Source organism: Triturus cristatus, chromosome 2_1, assembly GCF_964204655.1.
Source record: "Triturus cristatus chromosome 2_1, aTriCri1.1, whole genome shotgun sequence".
NCBI lineage: Eukaryota > Metazoa > Chordata > Amphibia > Caudata > Salamandridae > Triturus > Triturus cristatus.
The window spans coordinates 82,764,528-82,790,984 of NC_140581.1; the positions used below are offsets into that span (position 1 = coordinate 82,764,528).

The 26,457-nt window shown below is 41.4% G+C and overlaps 1 protein-coding gene across 2 annotated transcripts in view; it reads right to left on the reverse strand.

Moving 5' to 3' along the window:
- LOC146863792 (receptor-type tyrosine-protein phosphatase kappa-like) overlaps nt 1–26,457 on the reverse strand; it is a 1,244,093-nt gene that overhangs the window by 53,969 nt on the left and 1,163,667 nt on the right. For both annotated transcript variants that reach the window (XM_085628087.1, XM_085628078.1), the window contains 4 exons: nt 19,803–19,902; nt 3,174–3,253; nt 2,046–2,177; nt 557–682 (listed from right to left, as the gene is read on the reverse strand). In XM_085628087.1, the coding sequence (XP_085484213.1) occupies nt 557–682; nt 2,046–2,177; nt 3,174–3,253; nt 19,803–19,902 (438 nt within the window). The remainder of the gene's footprint in view (nt 1–556; nt 683–2,045; nt 2,178–3,173; nt 3,254–19,802; nt 19,903–26,457) is intronic.

Below are 26,457 nucleotides of genomic sequence, written 5' to 3' on the forward strand. Positions count from 1 at the left end.
CTTTCTCACACAGCTGAGCAGCACCCTTCATGTACCAAACTTTCTCTGTATTTATGTCCACCCCCTAGCCTCTCTTTTATTCTCTCAAGGATGCCATCCATGGCTTATAGACTGCATTGGGACCAAAATGTCTCCTTCATCACCAGGTGTGGAAGTGTGATGCAAGAAGTGTAGCAGGAAAGATATAGCAGGGAGTTTTCTCTATGTTGCTGGGCCTAGCAATCTCCTTAACGACACCCGATCCATCAATCAATACCACACACTGCATCTTAGTTTTGTCTGCCTGCTGAAGTACAAGAGACCTGCTTTGTGGGTGTATTCTGAACAATGCGCGGCGAGTGCGACCATCACTTTAACAGTCATGTTTGCCGCCCACGTTCAGCAACACAAAAAGAAGGAAAATGATAGTGTAACTCATGGGGAGGATGAACGAGTGAGAGTTCAGTGGAAGGTTAACCTATTGAAATTAGACCAATACTTCCAAACAACAAGAAAAGGCTGTGTACAAAGCGGGCTTAAAGCCTGGCGTCTCACGTAGTGCCCTATGATCTCTTACCTGCTCGACCTTCTTTAAACATAGTGTCCTGGCAGTGAAGCCAGTCCTTGAAAGTTCTGTTTGCAGCTTCACCTGGAAGGGACCATAAGCGACCTCTCCATTATCTGGCCAAAAGTGGGGATATGTCTGTACAGAGAACAGAAAAGAAACTTTTGTGAAATCATCCATTCTTGAACAGGCTACAAACTAGTAGATGAAAATAAGCAAAGTGTAAGAGCTGGCCCACACAGTCATTTATCATTTATTTTTTGCTTGATCCCCCTTAGGCATAGCTGATTGTCCATAAATCATGGCACCCAATTCTGACCCCAATCCTCTCAAGGCAGAGCCAGAGTCAAACATGTCCCTGTGTTGTACCTCGAATGGGTAACACTCCATATCCAGCCTCCCCTGATGATGCGACTGCCTTTCCACACTCTAGAATCTATGACCTATGATATGAAGGGTTGTCAATCAGTGACTTCGGACTCATAACGTCAACTTGCAGGCTGTAATAATTTGACAAAGACTCCCTTCATATTAATCACCATTCATTGTGGTGTTTCAGATTTGATCATTCCTCCTCAGAAGCATCTTGGTTAGCGCGAAGTACAGGGGAGGGGCTTAGAGGAGACCGTGATCAACAAGAGAGAAAATGTTTCCGCTGCGATGCATCTGGATACATCTGTTTACGAGTATAAATTGAGATATTCTGACTAGGAAGCATGAGTTTACACTTGTGTAGGAAGGTTGTTCCACACCTCAGTTAATCATGGCTATGTAGATACCTTTGTGAATCCACGCTTTGTTGACAACATCTATGGGTCTTATTTGCAAGAATCCATTTTAGTACTGTTGTCTAATTCTCTTCACATTGGCGGGCGCCGTACGAGATTTTCTACATGACCTAAACCTGTTAACGTGCCTTCACATGTAAATTCACAAACCTTTACAAGAGTACGCCGTGACAGATGCACCACTCACGGGTCTTCAGGTGGACTCTTTAATGTTTTGTAAATTGCACTTTTGTTACAGGTGCATCTATTTGACCAAAGTGCCACCCCCACGAAGTCTGGGTGTGTTATATTTCCTTTTCTCACATAGGTACGGGATTTTCTCTAGCCCTTGGCAAGAAACAATCTCCAATGATATTCAAGGAGGCACTGGGTTTGAGAAGCATATGAATTGTCATAAACGGACATGTTCGTAGATATTCAGAAATCCCCCAAAACTTTCCACATTTTTGTGAATACATTCCACTCGTAAATCCAGGCATTTTTCCCTTGTAACATATGCTTGCAAACACAAACACTTTTGGGAATCTGGCTTAGTGCATCTAAATGGGTACCATTTGCACAACATGTGATCATTCTGAAAATCTAGCATGGATTCTACCCATTACAACATTTAGATTGTGCACACTCCCCACTGAATTGTCTTAGCTCTGGATAGACCCATCCGTGTGGCACAAACGTACCATCCAATAAAGACGTAATCTACCACCACTCACCTCGTCGAGGTCTTCAATTCTGTTCATCATCACGACAGCAGTGCACCTGTAATCCCAAACTAGACTCCAGAAGTCAGCCAAGGTCTCACTCAGTGGTAACTGGGTCACGATGAAGTGATCTATGTCGAACGACTGCAGGAGAAAAAGGAGAGAAAAAATCAAGGAAGAAGAGGTGGAACTTTCACTTTGTCTCGAAAAGGAATGGAAGAAAGCAATACGTGCATCCTACCACCTCCCAATATGGCCCCTCTGAGCAGATCTCCTGCTCCCTAGTGCTCCAGAACCCTCTACTCTCGTGCACCACCCCTCCTCTGTTTCAGGCCACATATTTTGTAACCACTCGCCCCTTTTATATAGTGCACTATTGGTTGTGGCTGGATTTGTGCTTTACTTTCACAATTTCATACATTTCCTAGTTCTTAACTTTATCTGCCTCTTAGCACCAGTGTTCACTGTGATTGCGGAGCCGGCGGTAGCCGCGCTGAGCAAAGGCGGTACAACAAAGAGCAAGAAAGTGCCTGGTACTCGTGGTTTGGATCACCAATGCATCTTCATTCAGGAAATCCAATGAGAAGCTGCCATGGTTACCAAATAAGTGGTCAAGACCCCATTACAACTAGTAGTCGCCAAGCCTAAGACACACATATGTTCTGTCCTCTTAAGCAGACCTGCCAATTTTCCAAGGCTGTGTAGTCCTGATTGCACCGTAGGCCTCACTAATCTTCCACCGGACACTTCCTGCCTCTTTCTTTCTCTTTGTCAGCTTCTTCTTCATACCTTTCTCCCTTCGACACGACTTTGTCGTATTTCTCGTTCTCACTATTTCCTCTTTTGGGTTTTTCTCCCTCCTGCTCTGGGTCAAAGTCAATACGTGGTGGACCCCACAAATCAGTGCTGGAGGGCCTCACATGCAACCACTGGCTCAAATTAAGCACCGCATATGAAATCCAGGTAGCTTTGTCATAGAGGTGTTAATTCTTCATTCTGCATTATGACTATACTTAAAGTTTAATTTTCGTTTAAATAATGTCTTGCCTGCCATGATCTGATACTACACAGCCATATCTGTCTTACCAAGATTATATTTCCTAATATTAAAAACTCCACTCAAAATATGTTAAGACTCACGTCAACAAAGACTGCGTTGATGTAGCCTGGCGACCCGTCACTGTCCAGAACAGACATGAGAACTGGACGGTAGATATCAGCTAGAGCGGATATGAAAAATGATAAACAGAAGATTAGATGTTTGTAGTTAGACACATTTCTACTCTCTAACTGTGTTTTATCACCCATTGATTCTAGGACAGGGAGACGCTCAGTTCATGTGCACCTAGTAATAACTTGCATTTTACTCAGTCATGACTTCTTGCACACACTCCATAATGGTTTCTTACATGCACATACAGTATTCATATCGCTTCCTAGAAAGGTTTGTAGCATAGAAATATTTTGTCAAAAACAGAATCATGGTTCCGGCTTCGATGCATAATACCTCTGACATTCACCACTTATGGTTTGTGTGGCACAAACCAGAAGTCATGCTCCCCTTTGAATTTCATGACATCGCACTTGATAACATTATAACTGACAACAGTACATGTGACAACGTTGATAACAGCATCTATGACATCACCATTGACATCGATTCTTCAACCATAACTCGCACCACCTTCCAGTTCCTTGTTTGACATCACACATGACATCAGAAGTAACATCATTGACATTACTTATGACATCACATATGACATCACTTATGACTTCAGTGCTTGTTGGTTTTGTGTCAAGAGTTAATAGAAGTCAGATTTATGGATTGTATTTTGTGTTCTCTCTCATTTTTTTTAGATTTTGTAATTTTCTTTTTTATCAATGATCAATTTCTGACAGCTTTGCTCTGCTTTTTTTTCCTTTGCATATCTATCTTGTAAACTGCACAATTTGTAAGCGGATGTTCAGAGACTACTACATAATTTCTTACTATTGTTGAAGGGAGGGTGGAGCTATGACTCACGGGAGGCGAACCCTTGAATGAGTTATGATGGATCAATTGCACAATATAATGGTAAAACATATTTTGGACAAATATGATTTCCACAATATCATGCACTTATACTTATAATGATAAGTACAAAATATGTGGCCAGGCCCTACAGCCAACCCCGCCGCATGGAGCCAACTCCACTCTGTGGGTGTTTGGTGTGGGAGTGGATGTTTTTTTTCTCATTGCGCTGCGGATCTACGGATCCTCAGTGGAGTTACACTGGGGGCTGCCCTAAGCACTGCAGTGGATAAGCAGATCAAACCCCCAAAAATATTTGGGCATTTTTTTGCCTATGGGGGTCCCTCGGAGACCCCTAAATGTGTCCTATGGGGTCAGGATACCGTTATCCTGACCCCTTATGTGAGTTTTTATTCATGGTTTCTCCCCATGGCCCAGCAGAGAAACAAAATGGCAGCCACAACTTTCCATTTAGGTTGCGGCCAGCCAATCAGGGCCCTGCTTTTGACCCCGGATCCCTAGATACACAAATACTCCTTTCTTTAATAACTCCCAAACTACTGAACAGATTTACACAAAATTACAAAAAAGGCTCTTTCTAGACCAAGAGCTACCTTTCTACAAAATTTGGTGTAATTCGGTTCAGCGCTTTTGTCTCTAGTCGTGTTTAAAAACTGCAAAAACCCAATAGTCATTGCATGGGAAAAGTATTTTGGGACCCTCCCTTTTTTTGGCCAACGCATATCAAATCACCCCAAATCTTTCAACACAGCAGCTAAAGTGAGTGGCAAACTAGTTTTGAAAATTTTGTGACGATTAGCCAAACGGTGCAAAAGTTATTAGTAAAACAAAAAATGCGTTGTCTATGAGGAAAAAATGGTCCTAACTATAACTACATACTCGCTCTTGCCAGGAGTTGATATATATATATATATATATACTTATGTAAACACAGACACACACACACACATATATATAAATCACAAATAACATTAAAATAAAAAAGTATATGACAAACTTACAAACTACTGCTGGAGCAGAGTTTTCTTTTAGAAAATTCTGGGGCTTTTGAAGCTCTGGCATGTCTATGCGTTTTATTAATTTATTAATAATTAACAATTAATTATTTGTCCTTGTGCAAGTGTGTTTTACTAATCAACCCGTTTGTCCTAACGTAAGAGAAGGTTACATGAGGGTTAGCTTATTTGTGCTGTTTCTGTCCTAATAATAACGTGCAAGTTTTCATGTTTAAACGTTGCTGTGTGCTATTTATTTTAAGCACAAAACGCTGTCTGAATTAATGCTTTTTTATGTTGCAAAGCTAGATAAATGCATACACATAAGGGTATTAGTGGGGTTTACACTGTTTAATCATTATGCTGTAGTAACGTTTATTTTGTCTCTTTAATTAAAGATGGTCTATTGTGGCCTATGAAGGCCTTAACCGAGCTGACAGTATTTCGAAGCCTGGCTGTGGCATATTCTGTGATGTGGCAAGGGAGACCCCTGCTGGAATAAGGTCGAAGACAACTGACCGTGGTCCTTGTTGTATTTTTCCATGGGGACATCAGCAGTTTGGAGAATCTCCAAAAGAAATGGAACGTCCTTGGCAAACAAAGGAGCTTCTGAAACAGACAATGAACTGTGGCTCGGCTGCCGAGGGAAGTTGAGCGAGTTGGATACTTTGATAGTTTCTTGATTCCTGTTCCGTAGTTCACGTCTTGTGACTTTTCCTGAGCGGAGATTTTCAGATGTAGCAATGTTACATCCCTTCCTTCTCGCTCTGCTCAGTGATACAGTTTATTTTGCCAACTTTATGTGTGTTTCCATTGTGATTTTCATTATAAAAATTGTTAGCTTAGGGAGGGCTTTGCCACTTGCCATTTTACCTTTGCCGCGTGAACTTGCGTTGCTGAGGACTGATGCTGAGGACTCTGTCTTGAGAGACTTTACCGAGAGACTTGTCCTGACCCGTTCTGACACTTAGTTAGAATAGGTAATTATGAGAAATGATTTATTCTGATTGATTTACTTTGACTAATTTTTAGATAAAGCAATATAACTTTTAAACATGGTGTTGAATTTCCTTTCTTGTCAATTATTGTGTACATTTTGATTATTATTGTATAGATTGTATAGAGTATGTTTAAGGACAACCACTATAATCAGGTCCTATCGTCCTAGATATAGATGCAGGGTGGTTTGGAGTTTTCTTCCCACAGGTCTATTGCTGGTAGAGTATTTGAGCGTATGTTAGTGAAATGGGCCCTAGCGTATGATGAATGTATGTGCGTGTAACTGTGAGATTACTCTATCTCTGGAAGTGGGTTTATTTTAGGTACCCTGATCTCTATCAATTTCTCTGGTAGCAGAGGATGGTTGTAGATGGTTGTCTTGATCTGATAAGATAAGATTGCTTGTATATTAGCTTATTGATTATTGATTTTAGTTTGATGTTATTGGTATATGTACTAATATTATATGTTGGAGTCGTCATGTTGAGTTATGTGTAGTGCTTCTGGAATTTGGAAGCTGGTAGCAGTTCCGTAGTAGAGCAGAGGAAGGTGTATATGCTGCTCTCGGGAAAGACGGGATTGTAAGGAATTACGTGTGACAATTGAAGTTGCGCGTTCACATTGTCTGGGCTCGGAATCAGTGACATTATTGTATGTTACTATTAGAATATTTCTGGTATATAAGGAGTGTGTATCGTAGTAAAGGTTATCTGTGAAACTCTGGTCTTAAGTCCCAGGGATCCGTAAGGATTGCCGTTAAAGCTTATTGCGGGAGGAGTAATAGGTATTCTCTGAGCTTGTTTGAGGAACTGGGCAGAGGTAAGCTGCTTAGTTGTTGTTGAGTTATAATTCTGTACAGAGACAGATTGTGCGCTGTTCTCGAGAAGCAAGATTCTGTGTGCATGTACTATATTTTTCTCGTATGAATGTGCGTGAATGCATATACATTTATTGATTGTAAGACTCTTTGGATACGTCCTAGAGGAAACAGTTATGAGATGTATGAAAGTTTGTTGACTCTTGAGAAATAGACTCTTTTTACTATCCTGTGGTTAGCGAAGCAGACAATGGAGATGTTTTTATGTTGTAACTAATAGATTTTGTAGAAATTTTGACACGAAGTCTACTGAGAGTTTTTTGTAAAGGAGGGGTAGACGAGTGACAGAGACAGGAGACAGAGACTGCAGCGACTGTTGACGTCAGAAAGTCCGCGCACTGATTGGATAGTGGATCAGAATAGGGTTCGCGCTAGGATTGGTGCGTTAGTGTGAGTCGCGCATGGATTGGAAGAGCTGATTAGTGACGTAGACGCTCCAGGATTGGTGCGTTAACTCGTATTGTATATTTATAATATGGAAAGAATAGAGAGTTTTGGTAAGCGCTAAAATGTATTACCAAGAAGAGAAAAAGAAAAAGACCTTCTTTGGAAAAGTTAAGAAGTGGTTTAGTAAGGATAAAGAGGTTAAGACGAGAGAGGGTGAGTTGCTACCTCCAGCGAAAACACCTGCATCCTTCATGGCTGCGAAATATGGATTACATACCTGTATATGGTTGCAGAATTGGGTTAGGTATACTAAAGAAGATGGTGTTCTAGCATTCCCAGAACATGGTTCATTTAATTTGGCCGTGTTGAGAAATTTACGGGAAAAGATGTTATGCTTAGACCCGAAGCCAAGACCTACACAGTTTGAGGCTTTAGTGGAATGGGAAGAAGAAGTTCATGACCGAGAAAAGCAAAGATCTGGAGGGTATTACAGGTACATGTTTGGGAGGAGACATGATCGTGAGACACATCATGATCGAATGAAAAGATGGCGAGATGCTAGTATGTCAGAGGGATTATATCCTATGAGAACAGTTGAAGCTTCTGCTCCTGCAGCAGAAAGGGTTTCTGAGTCAGATATGAGAAGATATGGAGAGTATGAGGATGAGGTCTTAAATGACATGATTTACAAGAGACCACCTCCATATAGACCAGAACCAGATGAGAGTACACCAGTTGTTTCTCCGATAAGAGATACAGTTGAGAAAGAAAAAATGACACCTCAATCAAGAGGTAGTAGTTCTTTCAGAGAGAGAGAGAATCGAGGTAGTGAGGAAAATGCCAGACAATTAGCAAAGACGACAACAGAACTGACTGAGAAAATTAGGGAGTTAACGAAGAATCTGGAAGCTGTTACAGTGCCTGTAACTATAGGTCCGGTTATTCCTGTGTTTGATAAACAGAGGACAGGTGAAAATGGACTGGTAGTTCCATATATTGCAAATGATTCGACAAATTCAGTTGGTCCTTCAGGAGATTCAGATAAAAGAACAGGGAGAAGTGACCTGAGACAAACCAGACATGACACATGTAGTGAACTATTGGATGTTAGTGAACCTAGTTGTTCAGGAATGCCAATTTTAGAACCGCAGAAAAAAGTGGTTCCAGTGAGAAAAACTGCTGAAATAACAGTTGATGATTTGAATGATTGGATGAAGGTTCTTCAGAAAAAGGATAAGGATTCACAAGTTATTGATGTGGTTAAGTTACGTATAGAATTAGAAGAGCTTGTGACAGGAACAGTTCCAACAGAAATTCTGAAGAGTCATCATGATGGTGAATTAATGTTCATGTGCAAAAGCATAACATGGAGAGCAAGAAATACACATGATAGGCTGAGAGCAATAGCAAATGAGCAAGGAGTTGACATTGATAGAGTAAAGGCTTTGCAGAAAACGTACAGGATGGATTTCACAGAGAAAGACATAGAAAATTTGAATACTTCTGGTAGAACAGGACAGATTAAAGAAATGGTGGCATTATTGCGAAGATGGGGTGATGTAGAAAAGTGGAAGGATAGGTGGTATAAGAAAAGAGAGGAATCTGAAGATAGAACAACGTATTCAGCATTTCCAGTGAGAGAAAAAGAGAAACCAGTGGAGCATTATTCCATGAGAGAAATACCTGGAGGAGGATATGTACATGTTCCATGGACGAGACAGGATATTTTATCATTTACGAATGATTTCCCTCGATTGAGAGAAAAGCCCGTCGAGTGGTATAGGCAGGTAGACAGGTTTGTGAAATTGTCAAAAGTGCTGTGGGTTGACCTGAATAGTCTGTTTGATATAATTGTTCCAGCAGACTTGTGGACTGAGTGTAAAATAGTTGTGAGTTGGCCTATTGAAGAGTATCCAAGAGATCCAAGAACAGGGGCACCAGATCCAGAAGTAATGAGGAAGTATGATCAGGTGATGGTATACCTGAAGAGTAAAGTACCTCCAAAAGAGACAGACTGGGTTAAGATAGATCGAACACAACAGGAAGCAAAAGAATCAGTTCATGCTTTTTACGAAAGGCTGATATTGGCTTTTAAACAATTCAGTGGAGATGAACACCTGGGTGACAAGGATTTGAGTCATTTTGTATACCGATTTGTATATGGTTTAAGACCTGAAATTGGTGAGAGAATTCGTGAGCACACAGTGGATTGGCAGAGTAAGAAAGTAGATGAGATTCTGAGACATGCAAAATATTTCAGTGATGAAATTGAAGCAAAACAAAGAAAGCTGAAAGAGAAAGCGATGTGGGCACAAGTGAAAGTTGCAGAAAGACAGGAAGCACAGTTGGTGGAACAGGCAAATAATCAAGGAAATAATGCAGGGAATAGACCGAGATTTGCAGGAAAAGGAAGGGGAAGTCTTGAGGAAGCGAAAAAGAAGTTCCCGTGTCACAACTGTGGCCAACTGGGACATTGGAGATCGGAATGTCCTAATCCACCATTAAATGAGGGTAAATCCTTAAATCAACAGGTGCAGAATGAAGGGAATAACCAGCAGCAACAACAGCAGAAAGTTGTGAGACAGCAGAGTCAAGAGCCAAAACCGCCCTTGCCGCAGAATAGAGGGGTACAAAAGTACAATCAGGACTCGGGATTCTTCAATGATGAGCAGGTAAACAAACTGAGACGTTCTAACAAAGTACAACAGTACTTGTTAAAGAGTGAAGGGAGTGAGTCTGAGGGTGATTATTGACGGTGCCGAAGAGAGGAGGAAGAGTGCATACTTGGTGCAACTCTAGAAATAGACCAGGCAGGACCATTTGTGGATGGGAAAATAAATGAGGAGAGTGTTACTTTTTTGGTAGACACAGGTGCGACAAGATCAACTGTCAGGTCAACAGATGTTAGAAATCTTCCTCTCTCGGATGAAGCAATCCAAGTAGTTGGTGTAGCCAATACACAAATCAGAACACGTCTTACTGAACCAGTAAGAGTACAGATAGGGAAATTTTCAGACATGCACAGATTTATTGTCTGTGACACGAGTCCAGTGAACCTTTTAGGTAGGGACCTATTGTGTAAGATGAATTGCACAATTTTCTGTACACCAGATGGAATAGCTTTTGAGACACCAGATGATGATGTTTTGTACCGAATGACTCTAGAAAATAGAGAAAGTGAGTTGATTGGTGCATTTCCAGTGTTCAATCCGGAGGATTTGCCTCAAGTGCTGAGAGACACAGTGAAAAGAGCAGTTTGGGATTTTACAGGAGAGGATGTGGGATTGATGAATAATGTAGATCCAGTGAAAATTGCAGTGAAAGAGGGAATTACATATCCTAACATTCCTCAGTACAAAATGACACCAGAAATAATTGAAGGGATAACTCCTATAATAGAGAAAATGATTCAGCAAGGAGTGCTAAGAGAACTACTGAGTAGTCCGTGTAATTCACCGATAATGGGACTGAAAAAGCCCAATGGCAAATTTAGGATAGTGCAAGATCTGAGAAAAGTTAATCAGATTGTGGTGGCATGTTGTCCCATTGTGCCAAATCCATCAGTGATTCTGTATCAAATTCCACATGATGCTGAGTGGTATACAGTGATTGATTTGTGTCATGCGTTCTTTTCAATTCCATTGCATTATGATAGCCAGCCGATTTTTGCATTTAGGTTTGGCCAGCGTATTTTAGCATGGTGTCGTATCCCACAGGGATATACGGAAAGTCCTTCGATATTCAATCAGTTATTGAAAAAATCGTTGGAAAGTCTGATCATGCCTGAAAGCTCAGTGCTAGTACAATATATTGATGATCTACTTGTGGCATCAAAGACACGTGAAGCTTGTGAAGTGGATACCATAGCTTTACTGAATCATCTGGCAGATGGAGGGTTAAAGGTATCTCCAGCTAAATTGCAATTTTGCAAGAAAGAGGTGCATTATCTTGGACACAATATTGAGAAAGGTCTGAGAAAAGTGACTACTGACAGGATCAGAATAATCAGAGAAATGAAAGCTCCAAAAACCCAGAGAGAAGTGAGAATGTTCTTGGGTATGGTGGGATATTGTCGTCAGTGGATAATTAATTTTTCCCTGATAGCAAAGCCATTGATTAAATTGACAAAAAGTGAAATGACAGATCCATTGGATCTGGATGCGGAACAATTGGCAGCATTTGAAGAGCTAAAAAGTAAAATGTGTGAAGCTCCAGCTTTGGGTATGCCTGACTACGAAAAAGAGTTCGAACTGTACTGCAGTGAGAGAAATGGATGTGCACTTTCAGTGTTAATCCAGAAACATGGGCAATTGAGAAGGCCTATTGCGTACTTCTCGACACTTGACCCTGTAGCTGTGGGTTTACCAGGTTGTCTAAAATCTGTAGCTGCAACATGCAGAAGCCTGGAACAGAGTGAGGGGATCATAATGGGATATCCTGTAAGGGTATTCGTACCTCACAATGTGGCGATTCTTTTGACAAGAAGCAGAACTCAGCATATGTCACATAGTCGGCTGACTAAGTACGAAAAAGTGATTCTGGGAGTTTCAAATGTGACTCTTGAGAGATGTGTGAATGTGAATCCAGCGACACTCTTGCCGGATATTGAAAATGTGGGTATAAAGATGGAAGATGATCATGATTGTTTGGATGTGCTTGAGTACTGTACAAAACCGAGACCAGACATAAGGGATATTCCCTTACCTGAGAATGACCATGTGTTGTTTGTGGATGGATCATGCCTGAGAAATGATAATGGTGTGCTATGTGCAGCATATGCAGTGTGCAAAGTTTCAGAGGTCATGGAAGCATCACCATTGAAAGGAGTGAAATCTGCGCAAGTTGCTGAATTAGTGGCATTGACAAAAGCTTGTGAGATTGGGAAACATTTGAGAACAACTGTGTTGACTGATAGTCAATATGGATTTGGAGTGGTGCATGACTTTGGCCAACTGTGGCTACAAAGAGGTTTCTTGACATCGGGTGGAACTCCAATAAAGAATGCTGAGTTGATTGGAAAATTGCTTGAGGCGATACAGCTGCCTAAGGAGTTAGCGGTTGTAAAATGTGCTGCACATGGTCCAGGGGACGATTTTATCACTGTTGGTAATAGATACGCCAACGATGTGGCGCAGTAATGTGCCAAAACAAATCAATCGATTAACAGGGATAGAATGGAGGAAATGTCTTTTCTTTCTGTGATGTTTACTAATGTCCTAGAAACGTGGGATGAAGTAAAGCAGTTACAAGATGAGGCAGGAGAAGAAGAGAAACAAGATTGGGTTAAGGCAGGATGTGCTCCAAGAGAAACAGACCATGTTTGGGTCTACAGAGATGGCAGACCAGTAATGCCAAACTCAATTTTGTCGTCAATGGCAAGGATGTATCATGGCCAGGGACATCTGGGGAGGGATGCGATGGTCAGGTCGTTTAAGCAGACCTGGTACAATGCAAAGTTCAGAACAATTGCAGAGAGCATCTGTCAAAGGTGTTTAATTTGTCAGCAATTTAACACTGGGAAAAAGACAGTGGTGAGTCTAGGGACAATTGGCAGAGAAGGAGGTCCTTTTACAAGAATGCAAATTGATTTCATTGAAATGCCCCAATTGAACAGACTGAGGTATGTTCTAGTGGTAGTCTGTTTGTTTTCAAGGTGGGTGGAAGCTTACCCGACTAGAAGGAATGATGGATTAACAGTGGCAAAATTACTGTTGAGAGAGTTGATTCCTAGGTACGGGTTTCCAGTTACAGTTGAGTCTGACAGAGGTAGACATTTCCAAAATGAACTCATTGGTTTGATTTGTGAAGCATTGAAAATACAGCAGAAGCTACATTGTGCATACCGACCAGAGGCTTCTGGTGTGGTTGAGCAGATCAATGGCACAATCAAGAATAGAATTGGAAAGATGTGTTTAGCCACTGGCATGAAATGGCCAGACGTGTTACCTCTAGTTCTGATGACTATGAGATCTACTCCAGATAGAACTACAGGTTTGAGCCCGCATGAGATAATTATGGGACGTGCAATGCGCCATGCATTCGTGCCTGTAAATAAATTGGTGACAATAACTGATGACATGATTTTGGATTACTGTAAAGGCCTGGCTGACGCAGTTCATTCTGTGTTTTACCAGGTTGGAGAAGAAGCTACCACACTTGAGAAGAAGCAAGCCCATGATCTGAGTCCAGGAGACTGGGTGAGGATTAAGGTGCACAGAAGAAGAAATTGCTTGATTCCAAGGTGGGGAAGGCCGAGACAAGTTATTCTGACTACAACGTCTGCAGTAAAGTGTGCTGGAGTGAGGCACTGGGTACATGCAAGTCATACTCTGAGAGTTCCAAGCCCGAGAGAGGGAACTGGTGAAGAGTATTTTGAAGAGTCAGATTCCAGTGATGGTGAAGATCCTGAAGATACGGAATCAGTGAGAAGAGAAGCAGAGAGAGCTTCAAGAGAATCACTGCGAGTATCAGAGAGAAGATCAGATTCTGTTAAAGAGCCTGAAGTTTCAAGTAGCAGTGGAGGGAAAAGAAAAGAAAAGAAAAATCACACAGAGACTACTCCTGAATCAGAAGAGGAGGAGATTGAAGAACCACTTGAGATTATTCTTGAAGAAACAGGGTCAGAAGAAGATAGAGAGGGACAGATTGCGGAAGACCCCCGAGGAGGTGTAGGGAACATTGATGAGGAGCTAGGTGAAGGGACAAGTAGACAGCAAGAAGATTGCGTGTCGGAGACCCGAGGAGGGACAGAAATAGGGAAGTCTCAAATAGTGGTGAAAGAATCTGTGGAAGAAAAGAAAACTGCTAAGAAACGAAAACAAAAGGCAATTGAAACAGAATCGGATGATGAAAATGAACAAACAGAGGGTCGAGTTTTGAGAAAGAGAACTTCGATTGGAGAAAGGAGTGTTAAAGAAGTGAAACCGAAAAAGGTTGTGAAAGGAGATCGTTGGCCTAACAACCGAGTTAAAAGGGTGAGATACAGAGTAATAAGAGCAAATTCATCAAAAGCTGAACAAGTGAATGAAATATCGAGTCAAAGTTCAAAGGTTGAAGGGAAAGAATCAAAAGAACCGAAAGAACCAGAAGAAGTCAAAAGAGTGAGAAAACATAACCAAAAGTATAGGTCGCCGGAATGGATGTATGTGACACTGCCTGAAGGTGAAGAGGTGGAAAGTCAAGGAAATCCAGAGGAGACCGTACGAAGAGTGGTTGAGGAAGACACTGGTGAAATCCTGAAAGTACTCTTGACTGACATTGGAGAAGAGTCAGATACTGAGGATTTGAATGTTGGAGATCTGATACAATTTGATGTTGAAGAAATTGGAGTGAAAAATGATGAGTATCCAAACTGAGTAAAAGAAAGATTCACTTGGTCTGAGTGAACGGAAAAATCTTTTGAAGAAGCTGAAGAGTTTGGAACAAACGTTGAAGATTTGAAAAGTTCTAATTTCAGTAGTGGAGTAGTAGAGGTTAAAACAGAAAATGGCTAACATAGAGAATAATCAAAATAGATGTGCCTTCTTTAAAAGGTGGTGTAGGATGTGCTGCTGCTGTACTGGATTATTAATGCTTCTATGGGGTGTTTTAGTTTTATTAGTAACTTTTAAGGTTGAATTTGGGATGGACACAGAAAATATGACTAATATAGAGAAGAATTCACAAAAAGTAGTTCCAATTAGAAGTAGTAGTTACATACACAAAGATAGGTCAATTAATAATTTTTCTAGTAATGTTTTTTCTAAACTGTTATATGAATATGTGAAGACAATGGAAGTGAGGGATTGCTATGTCTGCATGCAGTTACCTGCATCCGTTTCAGAGGGTGTTACTTATCACCATTTACCAGCTACATATGGTATTTCTTGTAGTATTTTAAGTAGTGTTTTTTATTTGTTAGGGAAAATAGATTATAAGATGTCTAACAGAGATAGTATTTTTGGGCACTTGCCAATGAACAAAGAGTTGAATCCAGCTAAAGAAGCTAACACTTTTGGTGAGATTTTTATTGAAGAAAAAGGACTAACATTAGGTTATATTTTTAAGAATAATTTAACTTGCAGTCTGAAAGAAGAGGAGAAAGCTTTCCTGGATATGGTAGAGGAAAGGAGAGTGAACATGCATGAGAAAGCGGGAAAATATGAAGTGAGTGAGACAATTTGGGACATTGAAATGGGAAAAGAGTTGAGAAATGGGGCTAGTCCAACTTTAGCTCTAGATGCACCGCAGAAGGGTAAACTATGCATTACCAGAAGGAAATCCCAATATGATACATATTTCGTGGGGACTCGTGAGTGTCATGATACATACTTCGTTGCGACAGGTTGGGGTTTCAGAGGTGGAGAAGATACAATTTTGCCAGGAGTGTACTATGTGTGTGGGAACAAGGCTTATTACAAGTTGCCTGACCATTGGTATGGCACGTGTTATGTGGGCCTGGTTTTTCCTAAGATATTAACTTATTAACACGTTTTAAGAGAGAAACTTGGTCTGAAATTGTGGGTGATATTTTTGGGGTTTTAATTCCAGCAGTGGGAATTTCTTTGAATGCTTATGGAATTCGGAAACTGTCCACAGTGGTTGATCGCTTATCGACAAATACCGCAGGAGGGTTTCTTTTGGTAAATACGGAATTAAGTGCCGTACGTGCCATGTCTATGCAAAATCGACTTGCCCTTGATATTCTTTTGGCCAAGGAGGGTGGAGTCTGTGGAATTTTGAAAGTTCAACATTGTTGCACTTACATTCCTGACGAAAGTAAAGACCTGAAGGTCTATATCAAAAATATTACTGATTTGCATGAAGAATTAGTACCACTTGAAACTGGGAGTTTATGGACTAAAATAGCTAATAAGATGATAGCTGTTAAGGATTTTATTGCAAAAATAGGTAGTACTATTATAGGTAGAATATTGTTTCCTTTGTCTTGTATAATTGTTGCTTTACTGATACTAAGATTAGTGTGTGTGTGTTGTAAAAACAGGAGAGGGAAAGAGAAATTGAAAAATGAAAAGAAAAATAAGAATTCGAAAAATTCGAAAAGAGAACCAGAAGAGATTGAATTAGAAGAATTGAGGGAGAGTGTTTATTTAGAGACAAAGAGAGATGATGAAAGAGTGACTGGTGTGTAATTTGTGTAAGGGGAAAAGACATTTCTGATTTCTCCTAAAATGGGACTAAATTTTCACAAATTTTTTTTTGGGTTTATTTGGTGATAAAATCACCAAAGGGGGGATTGCTGGAGCAGAGTTTTCTTTTAGAAAATTCTGGGGCTTTTGAAGCTCTGGCATGTCTATGCGTTTTATTAATTTATTAATAATTAACAATTAATTATTTGTCCTTGTGCAAGTGTGTTTTACTAATCAACCCGTTTGTCCTAACGTAAGAGAAGGTTACATGAGGGTTAGCTTATTTGTGCTGTTTCTGTCCTAATAATAACGTGCAAGTTTTCATGTTTAAACGTTGCTGTGTGCTATTTATTTTATGCACAAAACGCTGTCTGAATTAATGCTTTTTTATGTTGCAAAGCTAGATAAATGCATACACATAAGGGTATTAGTGGGGTTTACACTGTTTAATCATTATGCTGTAGTAACGTTTATTTTGTCTCTTTAATTAAAGATGGTCTATTGTGGCCTATGAAGGCCTTAACCGAGCTGACAGTATTTCGAAGCCTGGCTGTGGCATATTCTGTGATGTGGCAAGGGAGACCCCTGCTGGAATAAGGTCGAAGACAACTGACCGTGGTCCTTGTTGTATTTTTCCATGGGGACATCAGCAGTTTGGAGAATCTCCAAAAGAAATGGAACTTCCTTGGCAAACAAAGGAGCTTCTGAAACAGACAATGAACTGTGGCTCGGCTGCCGAGGGAAGTTGAGCGAGTTGGATACTTTGATAGTTTCTTGATTCCTGTTCCGTAGTTCACGTCTTGTGACTTTTCCTGAGCGGAGATTTTCAGATGTAGCAATGTTACATCCCTTCCTTCTCGCTCTGCTCAGTGATACAGTTTATTTTGCCAACTTTATGTGTGTTTCCATTGTGATTTTCATGATAAAAATTGTTAGCTTAGGGAGGGCTTTGCCACTTGCCATTTTACCTTTGCTGCGTGAACTTGCGTTGCTGAGGACTGATGCTGAGGACTCTGTCTTGAGAGACTTTACCGAGAGACTTGTCCTGACCCGTTCTGACACTTAGTTAGAATAGGTAATTATGAGAAATGATTTATTCTGATTGATTTACTTTGACTAATTTTTAGATAAAGCAATATAACTTTTAAACATGGTGTTGAATTTCCTTTCTTGTCAATTATTGTGTACATTTTGATTATTATTGTATAGATTGTATAGAGTATGTTTAAGGACAACCACTATAATCAGGTCCTATCGTCCTAGATATAGATGCAGGGTGGTTTGGAGTTTTCTTCCCACAGGTCTATTGCCGGTAGAGTATTTGAGCGTATGTTAGTGAAATGGGCCCTAGCGTATGATGAATGTATGTGCGTGTAACTGTGAGATTACTCTATCTGTGGAAGTGGGTTTATTTTAGGTACCCTGATCTCTATCACTACATTAAAAAAAAACTAATAACAGTTAATCCAACAATATTAACAACTAAAATGAATAGAATACCTAAAACTCATTAACCACTATATTACTGAAAACAATATTAAAAACAAAAATATTTCTAAAAAAGGATATTACTTACCAAAAAAATGATCTTCTTAACAACAATATTCTATACCACAATATTTTTGTATCACAATATTTTTCCACAATATTTAGAAATGCCAATATTTCAGATTCTGTATTTGGCCAGATGCCAGCTATGATATTGATTTACCCCCAGATGATTTTAGAAAGCCTGCACATGGGCTTGCCTGCCTTCACCAAGTCAGCTTTATGTTGAGGTGAATTCTTTACATGCACATGTATGTACAGTGTACACAAATACACATAGCACAACCATAATCTTGACATCAAGTCAAAGTTCTCACCTTAATTAATGATACATTTACAGACAGATGTCCTCTAACATGCAAGAGCAGGTATGTAAATGTTCAAATACAAAGAGAAATCAAACAGATTGAAATGAAACACCCCAATAATTGCGTAGCTATACCCTACTGTCTTCTGCCTGCATATGATGCTTCAGAGTCCTTTGTGACAAAGAAGGAACCTTTCTCGGTCTTTTATTACATCCAATACATTACATATACATAAAGTGGGTTTTGGGTCAGCCCCTTGCTCTTGATTGGTTGACGTTTTTGTCTGTCTCACTTTCCTACTTCATTCAGATCTGTTGCTTTCCTCCCTGTTCTTGTGTTTGTCCCATCAGGAGTATTTTGGTTTCAGTGTCTTAATTGGCCATGGAATGCTTCTACTGCTGGCATCCGGCCTTGCACTGAAGTGTGTGTGAGGGTCTAGGTTGTCTCCTTTCGCTGTCTGCTCCCAGTTCCATCTTCTTGTGCATATCCCTCTTTTACGTAAACCTCCTCTCCTTTACCACTGTCCACCCAGCATCCTCTCATCCTCAAACCGTCTCACATTGATTGTTGGCCATTTCAAGATGGCCGCCTGTGTGAATGAAAGAGTGTGCATGTGCATCGGACATTGTTCAATATTTATGTTATTTTTTATCAATCGTGCATCCACAGCAGCGACCTTTAAACCGGATTGGTAAAAATAAAATGCTTTCGCAGATAGCCGCTGCCAATGTCCACACATCCACAGTTGCTATCTTCAAACAGGATTTCTATAAATAACTAGAATGCTTCCACAGATGGCTGCGTGGATGCAGGCGTATCTGCAGTGGCCAACTTTGAATGCATTGTACTTTCATTTATTATTAAAAATCCTGTTAAAAAATGTCTGCTGCGGATACATGCACATCTACATTGAGAATCTACCATAAAACAAAAAGCATTGGCAAAGTCAATAGGTTTTGTGGGTAACAGTGATTGATCTTGTACAATACTTTTCCTAAATGGTGTGATACTCAGACTTGAGTCCATCCATTATCACTAACCATATATAAGCCCACTACCAGGAGAGCTGCAACCTATTTGGCCACCAATTCATGCGAGAATAACCGTATAGCGCTGCACATTATTGGAAACTCCGGTGCTATGCATTATGGCAAATTCATGGAATCACAGCAGATTCCAGCTACACTAAAACTTGAAAGCAATGCACCATGGCAGTGACCTGAATCAGCAACAGAAAGTATCTGTACATGTTTCGGTGACTGCTGCTCTGAAGTGCACATTGATGCTTAATGTAGAGCCTTGAACACACTTGTTCTAAACAGCCTTCCCCTCTTGCTGACACTGCACAAAGGGAATTTAGTTTGCAGTGCGTGCCATTCGAGGTTCCCACTGGCAGAAGGACACAGAAGCCCACCGGAAGGGGTGTGAAGGAGTGAGTCAGCTCTTCCGGTAGCACAGGAAGCACAGGGAGTAGATGTATGGGTCATGGAGGTACCTGGAAGGATTTCCCGGCTGCGGTTCTTGGCTTTATTGCTCGGTTTCTTGGCCTGGGTGCAGGGGTTCAGCTCATACAGCTTCGAAAATCCCGCCAGTTTCTGTAAGAAAAACAAACATTTAAAGATCTCCCCGTGAAAACAATATGCTACATCATATGAATGTTAGCCGCGCCCCGCATACCTGTCTTCACTCAAATCACCAGCTTTCATATATTAATTATTGCATCTTACATGAGTGAGGCAAAGCAGCCATGACATGTTTAGGCGTTACCTGTCTGTATTTACCTGGGTGGTAGGATATGTGCTCAGTGAGTTTTGTGCTAGCTGCAGAGATATGTGTGACACCTGAAGCCAGAGATGTGTAATGTATCCGGGACAGCACATCCTTTCAACAAGGTTGATAAAATAAGTAACCAGGAGAATGCACTTGTAAATTAAAAAACCCGGCCATATAAAGTACCACAAAAGAGAAAAATTGGCGATCTAAGCAGAATATAGGCGATAGCTATGCTGGGCCAATAACTGTAAATATATCAATTACAGAGTTTGGGTAGAAGGTGGTGCTGAAAGTGCCATGCACTGCCCGTAGTTTTTTGGGGTTTACCACCCTCTACAACAATACAAGTCACTCGTGGGTTTATCGGGGCAGGTGTTAGCACCCTTGTCCACGCGGTGTTACTGTTAATATTGTTTCACAATTCGATAAACTTCTGGTCAATCAGATTTAGGTCCCTGAAGTAGCCACCCACACTCACACCTCCGCCAAGTTTTCTTCTCTAACCAAATTAATTTGTATAATTTTCACTGCAAATTAAAGTATTTTGAACATTCAATGAAGTAACAAAATGACTCCGGGGTTAATTTTAATCTGGTATTCTCGGACAAAATATATTGACCTTTCACATGGTAAAGTCAAGTAAATATCGCCACAGTTTGCTTTGCCTCAATGGGGTATTCAACTCTGCCACAATGATGCTAGTTAAAGCCGTAGATGCAGCTGGGTAGGGGGCACATGGAGTCAGTGGACCAGATATGCCAATGTCACAATGGAACCCCCTCAGGTGAATACTACAGTTCTGACACCATGGAAGTTCATATTCTATGAACATTTCACATGTTTCTCTGAGGCCTCCAGAGCTCAGAAACACTGTGCAGATCGGAAAGAATAAACAAGTAAACACTGGCAGTAAGAACAGGTTTGACCCACCCGTAAAGCCGCTCAATGACGCGTAATCCACATTATGGCCTGTTTTAGATCTCAGCGGACAAATGACTCCATCACAACTGGGACAGATATCCCTACGGCGAAATTTAAATCCTATAGGATATCATGGGCTTCATATTTTGGTGGACGGGAGATCCGTCACCGATGAGACTGAGTAACCCGTCCGCTGACATCTAGATCAGACCCTGTGTCTCGGTTCAGCATCCCCTGTTACCATGAAGAGCCTTCCTTCTCGGATGGAACCCTTCCTACCCAGGAGATGAAGGACACGTCCACTTCTCTATTACTACCGCGTGCATTAACACCTCCATAGGGTCCTTCACTGTGCTTTTAAGTGGGATGGAAAGGTTGCAGAGCTCTAAAAGGGCGCGGCTTGAGAAGCGCGCCTAAGAAGCCTTTGCACGAGGCGTGGCCGGTGTAAGTAGTACAAGTTTAATAGCCTCCTGTGCTTGAAATATTCATAAATCAGATAACACTAGGCAAACCATAATCAAACTCAGCAGCATATTGTATTTCACAGTTTATAGAAAACCTTTATTCAGGAACAAAAGCAATACAAGCACTTGAAAAGGTCATTTTAAAAGTGTTACTACATGTGTTATTCAGTTGGAATTAAATGATACTTTACTCTAGGAACCCCAATGGTAAACAGCAGTAGCCACCAGTCATTTAGTCTCTGTGTCAATAAAGAGAGTTCTGGAGACATTGCTTTGCTGCACTAGTATGTGACAGACACAAAGTTAGCTTTTTTTGCCAGCATGGAACTCACACAAGCAGAGGGCTCCACAGGGTTCTGGCTCAATGTTTATTTTAATGCTTCACAAGGCCTGGCCCTGGCCCGCTTTAGAGCTCTTATAGCCGTGCTGGAACATAGGTACTTTGTTGACTCTGTGGGTTCTCCTAACAGGCTCCTCATGGGTTTCCAGTCCCACCGGTGCATGCTATCTGCCTTGTTGCAGGTCTCACCATCTTCAGACTATCATCTGGGGGTAATGTTTTCCTTGCTTTTATTTTACTCCACCTGTCAGTGGCCTTTGACAACATTAACCCATCCGATGTTGACAGATCAAATATATGGGAGGTATTTTGATTCATAATATAATAACATTGATGTTTTACATTAAAAACAGCACCACTGCAAATCATAGAACTATGTTTTCCTGACACTGGTCGGACTAAGCCAGGTTCCATTTGGATTTTCCAACACAGCCATGCTTTCCCTCCTCATTGACCTCACGTGCTGCAAATTGCGCATTGATTCTGTGATGACGCGCTGTTCTTGGTGGGCTTCGGAAGAAGCTGTTGAAATGCAATTTTTCAAGGTCCACGCTGCCTGTGATTGAGAGGGTCTATTCTTCTCGTGAGTTTGTTATTGTTTGTCTGTAACTAGATTTGTACTGTCATCTCCGATAACTCTAGGTTAGAAGGGAGCTCTTCAATATTCATGTAGGCGATGGTGTTGGACTGGCGCTAGGAGATGATGTAATAGCATGATGGACAATCCTATACTGTGATTCATTGAGCCTACGTTGCGTTTAGCTCAACATATGCTGACTGTGCAATATCCATTGGAAATTTTATTATAAAAGAAGCTTGTTTAGGGTGTGAGCCACATTTTCATTTGATTTTTACTAGAATCCTTAAACTGCTGCCCTATGCTTTGGGGGTCCATGCTGCCCTATGCTTTTGGGGTCCATGCTGCCCTATGCTTTGGGGGTCCATGCTGCCCTATGCTTTGGGGCTCCATGCTGCCCTATGCTTTGGGGGTCCTTGCTGCACTATGCTTTGGGGGTCCATGCTGCCCATGATTTCACAGAGCAGACGCAAGCCAGTCTGTCGCATGCTTAAGACTTAGACTTTATGTCAGGATTTTGTTACATTTGACTGAGTTTGTATGCTGATCCCCTATATTTGATTATTGATTCATGTAACGATTATTGACCCTGTTCATAAACCTTTATGATTTCAAATCTTTTAGCTGTCTTAAAAGGCTTGCTCAATTGAACGTATTGCTTATTTTACTTGATTTTGTGAGTAGGGTTGGGGAACATAACCTCGTCTGTTCTTGAGGATTCCCTTGCCCCGATCTTGCAACGGTGCTTTATCTAAACAGATAGCATCATCAGCCGCAAGGAGGGGGTACAACCGCCAGACACAGCCTTCACCAGGATCTACTTACACTTGTCTATCTCCCGCCAGTCTGTTGCCTAACTAAATTTGTCCTTTGGAATTCACCTGCACAGCAGAAGAATGCTCCCTGATCTTTGCTATCACATTTCTCTGTCAATGTTTATGTCCATCTTTGGCTGGCCCTATCAGTTGCCCTGGTTTCTATGCTCATTTGCATGCTGGTAACACCCAGCTGCTCCCCAAACTAGAGGGAGAGCTGGATGTCACAGAAAATAAATTAGGAGTGCTTGCTCATTGTCTAGGTCCAGATCCCCAACTATGGGTTTACACTTATCTCGTACAAAACAGAAACCATAGGGATTGGGGCAGCGAAAATTTATACGACCCCCTTCTTATGTTCCACTGTGATAGAATGTTGGGTTCCTCCGATCAAGTCAGCTGGAAACCCCAGTTTTTCCATTGATGTGCATCTATGCCAGGCATTTTTGACCTTTTCCAAATTCTACGGTTATTCAGAAAATTACACCTGCCCATAAAAGGGTCACGACTGTGCAATTGCATCCATCGAGGGATCTATCTATCAATCAATCAAACAGCATTTCTAAAGCGCAACACTGTCACCCCTAGGGGTATCTGGGCACTTTGTCTCCATCCAAGAGCCAGGTCTTGAGTCTCTTTCTGAAGTCTTCTAGCGAGGGGGTTGTACAGAGCTGCACGGGCAAGTCATTCCAGGTCTTGGCAGCGATGTAGGAGAAGGGATCCTTGCTGGATTACGAAAGCTCCTTTTATCTTCACTACCCAAATATTTACTTTCAGAGCTATAACTAGGGAAAAATTTGCAACATGCCAAATTTCAGGAGTGGCCACATTTGAAACCAGTCCCAATCATGTATGAACCCCACACTGGCTTCCAGCAGAGCAGTGTGTATCTCTTAAGGTGCTCTGCATTATACATTAATCACTGTTTGGTGAAGCTGCCTAGTTTTATCATGGTCAGGTTAATTATCCCACTCTTCAAAGAACACCACATCTCAGATGTCCCTGCAATGGGATCCGATTCTTCTCTACTCTTGCATCCTTTTCAGCAGAATGGACTACCATTGTATTCATGTACACCCTCTAGGAGAGCGCACACTGGATTACAAAAACAGGCGAGGCAGAGGCAGTTGTAACTAGGCTGACCCTTGTGTCCAAGTGAACATCTCAGATAGGGCGGGACAGACATAAGCCAGTCCACAAGCGAGCACTATGGCAGTCCAAACCGTCCAAGCAGTGCCCCTAAATAACCCTGCAGAATCAAAGCCTCAGTCATGAGAGGAATTGATACTGCTATTAGAGGTACAAAAGGAGAGTATAGCAAGACTGTGCAAAGATGTATAAAAAGCAAGATAAACTATCAATTCCAGCTCATGTCACCGACTGCAGACATCCATGATGACTCAGGCACTTCTGACTAAATCATCAAAGCAGAAAACAACATTGAACTTAATGGATTCAAGGGTACAGCGCATGTGCTCACAGTACCTTTAAGACATCATTCACCAGATGGCCCCTTTAAAGGTAGAATGCTTTATATACATTATTATGGTCTAACCAAGTGTAACTGTGACACTTGTGGGCGGCGGTTCCAAGGTTTAGACGCTCTGTGTGTATCTACTCAAATACATTTACTGTTGCTTTACTACTTGAAGGAGGACCGTAAAAGGACAAACAAAAATTAATTTAAGAAGTTCCTATCTTCCGAGCAATATGAGTTTGAAGACTCCACAACGTTTTTGCTTCTGGTCCCAAAAGTCTGTGGCAGCCACGGATCTACACTTTTGTCCCCAGGACAACTTCGGACTTGGGAAATATTCTCAAACATTAGGGGTACGTACTAGCTGTTGCAAGCTTGATTAGGGTTGATGAACAGAACACTGTGGTTGTGCCCAAAGAAGGTGAACCCAGGAGTGCTGTCAGGACCTTACATTTGTCCAACAATAGCCAGAAAAGACTGCATAATTATCGGATGTAGAGCAGCCAACACTCTGCAAAGCCGGCTTCTAATTTTGAGCTGAAGAGGAAGGCTTCGGGCTTAAACTAGTGATAAAAATGCTTCAATTATTGTCCACCTTAGCTGGGAGCATTGACTAAGAAAGTTATACACCCTACGCAACTCTTCACAGTATTGTTCACGCTTTCCCCTTTTTGTCCCTTTGAGAGCAACCTATTTTCTTGCCTATCTCTACTTAAATGCCCTACTCGGGTTTTCCACTATTGGATGATTTTAGCTAAACTGAATGTTTAGCTGTTTTTAACATTTTTAGGTCTCGCCTAGCGCAGCGCATGCGCAGCGCATGCACTGCTCTGGGAAGAGGGCCTCTTGGAATCACTTCAGACTTCCAAGAGACTTCCATGGCATAGGGGTCTCGGGAGCGAGCAGCGGCGTGCGCAGGAAGGCTTCCCCATTCCTGTGCCCGCCCCCACCATTTGTCTTGAGCGCATCGCGGCCGCGCTTCATTTGACATAAACAAATGCTCCATGTTTGCACCCCCTACCACGAGCTCTCCCACACAGCTGGTTTGGCTGCTTGTTTTAATTAGCAGCTAGTTATGTATATTTTGTTTTGGGCAGAACATACTCTTTTAAATTGCACCGGCTGGTACCCAGACATCATGCAGGCAGCAGCGACATCGAGGCCTAGTAATGACTAATGCAAAAGATAAGTATGGATTAGTCATTTACTTAATGCTCAGACAAATGAAAGCGCCTCTTGACACTAAATTACTGGTGTTTGTGTTACACAACTCAACGGATTGCGTTTTATCGACCTCGGGAGGATAAAACAGTAGTTCGCCCCATAGAGAGGGCTTTAAGTGGTCCGGGTCCTGCCGGAGCTCAGCACCGGTAGTTCTCAAAAGCATCGGCTGAGACGGGTCCCTATCGGGCTCTCCATTTTTGCCTGCAGCAGAACCACTGCTTTTGATTTAACTTCAAAGAGACTCGCTTTAGTTATTTTACAGTAATAATATATACTACGACGCCAAGGTTGTTGCTTTTTTTCTTATTGAACTAACAACCATTGACACCGCCAATAGACCTGGATTGTTGTAGGTATAAGGCTACTTGTTTGCATTATATATCGAGATACAATGGGAGAAACAGCAACATACTAGACAGGTAGCACACTATGCTAAACACAGATTTTTAGCTTTTGTGTTTTTAAGCCTTAAGCCCGTAATTACATCGGCCACGCCCCTATAAGAGACCGCCTGGTTTTTTCATCCCACTTAAAGCCCTGCCCATAGGAGTATGCAAGC